At 36.9% G+C, this 8201-nt stretch overlaps 1 protein-coding gene across 2 annotated transcripts in view; it reads left to right on the top strand.

The window, feature by feature from the left end:
- LOC107686023 (PAX-interacting protein 1-like) overlaps positions 1-4035 on the top strand; it is a 20485-nt gene extending 16450 nt beyond the window's left edge. Inside the window, exons 17-21 of one of the 2 annotated variants that reach the window (XM_016482818.1) lie at positions 1139-1239; positions 1438-1572; positions 3384-3459; positions 3611-3671; positions 3904-4035. In XM_016482818.1, coding sequence (XP_016338304.1) covers positions 1139-1239; positions 1438-1572; positions 3384-3459; positions 3611-3671; positions 3904-3919 — 389 coding nt within the window. In that variant the 3' untranslated portion in view covers positions 3920-4035. Of the gene's footprint in view, positions 1-1138; positions 1240-1437; positions 1573-3383; positions 3460-3610; positions 3868-3903 lie in introns of those variants that run through there. The other variant, XM_016482817.1, reaches the window with a different exon arrangement.
- Positions 4036-8201: the final 4166 nt, after the last annotated feature.

Genomic DNA, 8201 nt, shown 5'->3' with positions numbered 1-8201 from the left:
TTTTGCGCAGCTCGTCAGTGAACAACGGCTCTGTGTAGTTAATGCTCCTCAATGTGAAAGCCCGCAGGTGATGGAGATTTACCGCTGATTACAGAACCGGCTTTACTGATAAGATGCGCGTTAAATATTGCATGCGATTTATCGTGCAGCCCTAGTATAAAAATAAAACACTATGACAGATTTGACAGAAAGATGACAGAATTTTTATTTTTGGGTGAACTATTTCTTTAATGTTAATAAAACAACAAAACACCAAGAGAAAAATCACGCACTACTCTTAACTGAAAAACTTGAATACCGTTGCTTTGATAGGCATCAATCTATAGTGTTTTCTTTTTATATTTGTTCCTTCAGTCTCTTGAATGCTCCTGCTAAATACACCTATTGTACCTTAAATAAAGCACTGTTGTTTTATTTGTATAATATGTGTATTTATAATGTGTATCTTTCCTCTTATTTTTTATTAACAAAGATAAAATAATGACAAAGATTTTTATCTTTGCCCACTTTGGCCTAAATGTCTGCCATTCTTTTTTTTTGTATATTTTGTTACCTTGAAAGGCTTTGTCTTTATAATATGGAAATTAGCTGTAATGCTTGGACAACTTACAAAATAGTAAAAACCAACATGACAAAGAATCGTGATAAAATCATGAATCGTGATATTTATTAGTCGTGATATATTATTTTTTGCCATGTTGCCCACCCCTATCTTGTAGTGTATTTGCCATAAACTCTGATCTAGAATGTTACAACTAATTTACAACAAATGGGGCAAAATAGGGCATGATATGATCTGCTTCGAGTAATGTTTCAATTACACCAGTGGCTGTAATTTAAAGGTATATTTCACCCAAAGATGAAAGTGTGATTTACTCCCATGTCATTCCAAACCTGTATGACTTCCTTCTGTGGAACATTAAAGAAGATATTTTGAGATTTTCTCTATACATTTCGAAGTCATTGGTCACAAACTGTCTTGTTACCAACATTTTTCTGCATTTTCTGCAACAAAGAAAGTGATACAGGCTTGAAACAACATGTGGTTAAGTATCCCTTTGAGAACATTATATCAGTAGATACAGCTGTATTGCGCATCCATAATGCTAATTTGATTTGTTCCTCTTTGTGTTTGCAGATGAGCAGAGCTACATGCTGCGAGATGCAGAGGCAGAGGTGCTGTTCTGTTTCAGTCTGGAGGAGTCACTGAAGAGAGCTCACGTGGCTCCGCTCTTGAAGGTTAGGAGCTTTGGGATATTTAGAGTCCATCCATTCTATCACTTACCCACTTTAGTGCGTGCACTTCCACTCAAACAGACTTGTTTATGTGACTCTGCAGAACGTAGGCCAAACAACTATGTATCTCCGCACTGACATGTGGCCTAATTGGATATCACAAGGAAGCGTGTGTTCAGTTGTCTCTTTCTTCTTTTATAGGGGAAGTATTTCTATATAACTCCAGGAATCTGTCCGAGCCTCAGCACAATGAAAGTTATAGTGGAGAGTGCCGGAGGAAAAGTGCTGTTCAAGCAGCCCTCCTACCGCAAGATCATGGAGCACAAGCAAAACAAGGTACCCTAATCAGATCCCCAATACAGAGGCGTGTGGGGCTGTTGTATTGATGAGGATGCTGAGTCACGCTCACTTAATGAACACCTATTTACCACCAACACAGCTGTTCTTTTGTATTTTGTGCTCTTTTTGTTTTGTTTGGTGATTGCAGTAACTGCTCTGAGTCACAATGTGAATTCAAAGTACCATTTAAAGGGAGTTATGCTAGTAGATAAACAAGGATGCATTACACTTTTTTTTTTATTGCCATGATATGTAGGCTCCGTAATATAATACCTAATATTCACTGTAGTTCAAAAGTAATGGACACAATAAATTGATCAAAAGTGACAGTTAAACCCATTAATAATTACAGAATTGCATAGTTACATAGTGACATAATAAATACACAATGACATTACAGAAGATTTCTATTTCAAATAAATGTTTTTTGAGTTTTCTATTCATCAAAGAATCCTGTAAAAATAGTAGGCAGCACAACTGATGGCCAAAACCAATGCAAGCTGATGGCATTTAAGCAATCAAGAATCATATTGACATCATTAATGATAAATGCACTATTGGCCAAACAATGCTTTAGCACAAAGGCTCCCCCCCCCCACACACACAAAAAACAAAACTTAATATAAATATGATTAATGATAAATGCCCTATTGGCCAAACAATGCTTTAGCACAAAGGCCCCCCCCCCCCCACACACACAAAAAACAAAACTTAATATAAATATGTGCATAAAATACAAGTAATTAACAAAATAAAGTAATTGTAATTTATTATTTGATTTGGCAAGGACACATTCTATTTTAAAGGTCCCATTGCATGAAAATTTCACTTTGAGGTTTTTTAACAATAATATGAGTTCCCCTAGCCTGCCTATGGTCCCCCAGTGGCTAGAAATGGCGATAGGTGTAAACCGAGCCCTGGGTATCCTGCTTTGCCTTTGAGAAAATGAAAGCTCAGATGGCCCAATCTGGAATCTTCCCTTTATGTCGTCATACGGGGAAAGGTTACCTCCCCTTTCTCTGCTTTGCCCGCCCAGAGAATTTGGCCCGCCCATGAGAAAATGAGCTACTACCGTGCGAGGTGAGCGCAATATTTTTTTTTCCTCGAGAGACATCATGGCTTGCAAACAGCGAAGCATGGCAGTTGCCCCGCCTCTCTCCTCCCCATTAGCATTTAAAGCTATAGACACAGAAATGGCACGTCCTAAGGAAAGCTCATTGTGGGACTGGCTCGTAGTGGCTGAAATTCTGCACCAAGGCTGAATTTCGGGAAAGAGACTTCAGATACAATACTAGGGACCACTTAGGCCTATATAAAAGCATCCAAAAAGCAGCATGTCATGGGACCTTTAAGTAAATATTTTACAAAGAATACTGGGAAAAAAGTATCCTAGTTTCCACAGAAATATTAAGCAGCACAACTGCTTTCAACAACATTGATAATAATAATAAATGTTTATTGAGCACCAAATCATTATTTGAAATTAATTTAAATGAATAAAAATTGTAATAATATTTCACAACATTGTTTTTACTGGTTTTGGTGCACAAAAGAGACTTTCAAAAACATTGAAAAAAAATGTACCAACTTCAGACTTTTGAATGGTAGTGTATAATTAATAGATGCAATAATTGTTATTTATAATAATAATTATAAGGTGTTACTTTAACAAATAATTTGTCATTAACTATGGCCTGAGCATGCTTTGAAGTGCATGTAAAAGCTGATTTAAAATGAAACCAGTTTGTTCTGTTGGTGTCTGTCTGTGTAATAATAACTGACACTCGTGTCATTCATGTTTGTTTTAGAATTTACCGGAGATCTTTTTAATAACCTGTGAAAATGACTCCCATCTGTGTCGAGAGTACTTCCTGAAGAACATCGGTAAGAGGGCATATCCTTCAGGCCCAGTTCCCATCTCAACATTTACATTGCTCTCTGTATGGTATAAAACCACTGTAGTAGGAAAATGTAACGTGTACACATTTCAATCAGTCAAGCACAATCTAATGATTTTTTGATGTCTTCATTTCAGATGTTTACACTGCTGAGCTCATATTGACGGGGGTGTTGACTCAGACCTTGGATTATGAATCATATCCTTTTAAAATGCATGCAAGATTTAACAGACACATGAAACAATCACTTTTGAATGATTTCTGAATGGAATGAAGCAAGAACCGTTTTGTGTAATTAAGCTTTGTTAAGCTCGTCATTACTGACGTTCATATGACAGCATGTTACACATTTTCAGCTTTTTTGTAATAACTTTTAATGTATTTATTGATTTATGTATGTATGGTTTATTGTGCTCCTTAACAATCTCACATATAAATTCACATGATGTCCTTGTAAGCACATGAATATTATATGACTGCTGGTGCCCTGTTCTGGATCAACGCTAAAGATTACTTAATTCAATTTTAATGTACAGTCATATTATATTTCAATGTTTGTATTTTATTACTTGATTTAATAAATAATTTGTTGCCAGTTTTGTAAACAAAATGACAGTGAATCTGAATAAATTACTGTTATTTGTAATGGTTGTTTTAAATGAAGGCAAAGCTATGTTTTTACTGTGATAAATGTTTGCCCCTTTTATGGTTTTGCAATAAAATCTGAATTTGATCGTGTTTTAAATAATGAATCTGTCTGATTTGATTCTTGATCTGAAGACATTTAGTATTTCTAAATGTCAGGTCGAGAAGAAATAATGATTTCCTAAACGACAGAGCTTTTATGCACTAAAATGGTTTTAAAAAACAAAAATACAACCACTTTTGGCAGGTCGCAAAACGCATTTACACAATGACTCCCAATCATGTCTTCTCTCCAATGCTTTTGGGAGTACACAGGGTACTCTATTCTCATTGAGGCATTCTTCTCTTAAAAGCATTATTCCTGATAGACAAAATTCAATTAAATGCTAATGAAGTGTTAGAGTACTTACCGGTGGAAGGCAATTGTGTGCTGTCAGACAGTTCGCCTGGGGTGATCCCATGGCTCCTGAGCTGGGTTGTGGAGTGGAGCTGGCAGTAATGCCCTCTAAAATGGGATAAATTAAAACTTACCCAGCCAAGGTCATGTGCCAGAAATGCAACAGGGGAAACAATAGGTGGTTCGCTCAGAGCTTGAGATCACCCACTCTGGTGTGGAAATATTGATCGATACATCTACGCTAAGACTGTCTGCACAACGCTTTTGTTTCGGAGTCTAATGGCGCTTTTCCACTGCGTGGTACGGCTCAGTACGATACGGCACGGCTCGGTTCGGCACGGTTTGCGTTTCCACTGCAGTTTAGTATCGCTTTAGAGTGGGCGGGATTATTCACATGTCATTATAGTTGCGCCGCCTCTACTGCCGCGACTCCTAAAAAACTAAAAATCCAGTGGAAAACACCCCAAAAGTGAGCCGTACCGCGCCGTACCATGCAGTGGAAAAGCGCCATAACATACTGCATCAGGAAATGCTTACAACTGTATAACTGCACTACATAGCGCAATACGTGAATCCATTGAGGTGCTTCTTTATGTAGCTACAAAAACCTTGAAGCTATAGTCGTGTGTCCATCTTTTTTACTCGACACATTCATCGTTCATGATTCTATGGTGACAAAATATGTTTGTAATCTTTGGCTATCTGGATATGTTACCGTAAATAAGCTCTAGCAGAAGATTGAGAAGCATAAACGTGATTTTCCTTTCTTTAGAGGCACAATAAATAGGGTTACAAGGAAACTGTAAGCAAACAGTAGTAGCTTGAATTTGCTATCGCAGCCTTCTTAATTTCCTCTCCAATTGACACTCTCGTTAATTGCGATGAATTAAAAATGCAAATTAGTGACCAGATCTTTGATTAACTTACACAAGTTCCTTGTTGGTTTGTTAATGTCCTCAAAGATTTATGATGTTGATGCTCTTGTACCATAAAACATCAGGAGACACAATAATTAATCTTAAATGCTAAAAGGACTTGCGCTTTAATTACTCTGTTCTCCTCCTCTCTATAGCATTGTAGCATTTGGACTCCTCACTTCTTAATGGTAAATGTATTATAATATACAAATTACATGCTAATTAGATGGTATAAAGCTTAGGGATTCAGTCATTCTAAAAATTTGCATATGAACTAATTATCTTTCATTAAAGCTGGCTAATTACAAATTTGAGGAGGACCTGGAAACGGAAAAAGCAGCGTTCCTTTGTCCAGACAGTGTTTTCATCTCTAATTAGACGTTGGATTGTTTATCCCTATACATTTGGAAAAATTGATAAAATCTGAAAACTAATTTATATAAATTCTTTTTTTTATTTATTAGAAATGCCCTTGAGTGAATCTCATGGTGCTTGGTATGTGAATGGCAACAATAAAACTAGTGCTTTAAGCAGACGATCAACTGCACCATGTGTCTGAACAGGTACACTAAATTAATTCTTTAAGACTGAATTGAACTTGGCATTAAAAGTAATGCATATCTAAGCGCAGAGGAGAAGTCCAAATTAATAGATGTGCCAATCATTTGTCTCAGAGGACTTTTGCTGTCCATATAATAGATATGACTCTTACATCAATCAGGTATTAATTGCTTTCATGTCTCATATAATGAAATGACTGCTAAGGGGCATAGGCACAGTTCTAAGATGGCTTTTGAAACCCATTTTTGAAGACTTTTGTTTAAGATCCCCACTTCAGTTTATCTGATATCTCAATATAGCCGTTCTTAAATTGTTACTTAAAGGTCTGGAACAGTAATGGGCTACTCTGGCAGCATCACGTTCAAAGTATATTATAGTACGGCATATTACTTCAAGTGGTAAAAAACATTATTGTCAGCTGCTGGGGTTTTGTACAGGTCAGTATTTTTTTACTGAGTCAATATTTTTTCCAAAGTCCACCTCTGCCAAAAAAAAAAGCAAGATTACAACAAATACGAAATGAACAATTAATAAATATTAAAAGGTTCTTCCAATTGAGCTTTAGATTGTTACAGCATGTCTCTTTTCTGCAAGTCAGTGCTGCCCTCTGCAGTTGAATACTGAAGTGATAGAAACTGGAAGTGCTGTCATCAGTTTTCAAATGGTTTAATCCGGCGTTAAACTGATTTATGTTTGCTAGAGAGACAGGTGTGATGTTTTAACATTTGCTTTGAATCCTGTTCTGCATCCTTCTTTAAAATATGTATTTGGCAGACATTTCACACATTCACATACATAGCATTTAAATAAAAACACGAAAAAATAAATGACAATACACTGGAAGCCCTTTATTTGATAAACATCTCTGGCGAGCATTTTCTTCCAAACACTTTTTTTTGTACAATTTATACAGTATTAAAAAATCAGAGGTAATATTTACAGCATTTACCTTTGCAGTATCCATGGTTAAATATCTGAAAAGCAATTTAGCATGTAAATCACTATATTGTTTGGCATTTGACATGAGCTACTTGAAGGAGAACAAGAATAAAGAAACACAAAACTAGGCTACTGAACCACTACTATGGTTGCACATCATCCACTCGCACTACTCTATATACACCTTTGTTTTAAAATGAAAAACAAAACTTTGGTTTTATGGCAAAACACTACAAACTGCATATTGTTAAAACTGGCAGTGCACTGGAGGCAAAAAAACAACAATTCAGATTAAATTTGGTTAAATCCCTTTCAAACTGTCAAATCAATCACCACACACCTGTTAAAGCATTTCTGATAGATACAGAGCTGGGCTCCAAAAGTCTGAAACATCTGGTGGAACTGCATTTTTAATATTTAGTACACCGTTTTACATAAAATTATAACAATTAAAGTTTGTCTAAAACCTGATAATCATGTTCGCTAGCATGATTTGCGATGATCAATAGAGAACCTTGTGCTTCAACAGAAGCATGAACATCTGATAATGTATACAAAGTTACAAATTTGCTTTGTTGACCCAGTCATTTGCTTTTAATGACCCAGAAGAATAGCAAAATCCTATGTTTTTTTTTTTGTAAAAACCCTTAAAGGGGTCATATGATGCGATTTCAAATTTTCCTTTCTCTTTGGAGTGTTACAAGCTCTTGGTGCATAAAGAAGATCTGTAAAGTTGCAAAGACTAAAGTCTCAAATCCAAAGAGATATTCTTTATAAAAGTTAAGAGTTAACCACGCCTACCTAAAACGGCTCGTTCTAACACACCCCCACATGTCTACGTCACGATGTGGGAAGATTTACATAACGCTGCATAAAATGTTGACGCAAAGAAAGAAGGCGTAACTTTTATTCTCGCTGTAGTATTGTTGTTGCTGCCGCCATGTAGTGAAGACGCTGTGTGTTTCGTTGTGAAAGCGAAACTACTTTGTTTGGCCTTCCAAAAGAGGACGATATCCGCTTCGTCATGCCTAGAGCTGATCTGTGCTGGTCGCTGAGGAAATACATCAACTTCGCGCTATGGATCGCCGGATTGGCTTTCACCGTGGACGAAGCGGAGTCCAGCCTGGGGTTGCCACATGTGGTTGCCGCAAGCACGCCGGCCGTTCCTCACTCTAGCCCATCGGCCTCCGCTCACTCTAGGCCGCCGCCGCTCACTCTAGCCCACCGTGTGTGACGCTGTGTGTTTCGTTGTGAAAGCGAAACTACTTT

This window comes from Sinocyclocheilus anshuiensis, unplaced genomic scaffold, assembly GCF_001515605.1.
Source record: "Sinocyclocheilus anshuiensis isolate Anshui unplaced genomic scaffold, SAMN03320099.WGS_v1.1 scaffold930, whole genome shotgun sequence".
NCBI classification, from domain to species: Eukaryota; Metazoa; Chordata; class Actinopteri; order Cypriniformes; family Cyprinidae; genus Sinocyclocheilus; species Sinocyclocheilus anshuiensis.
The sequence above is the reverse complement of the archived record's forward strand: the minus strand, read 5'-3'. Positions and strand labels throughout refer to the sequence as shown.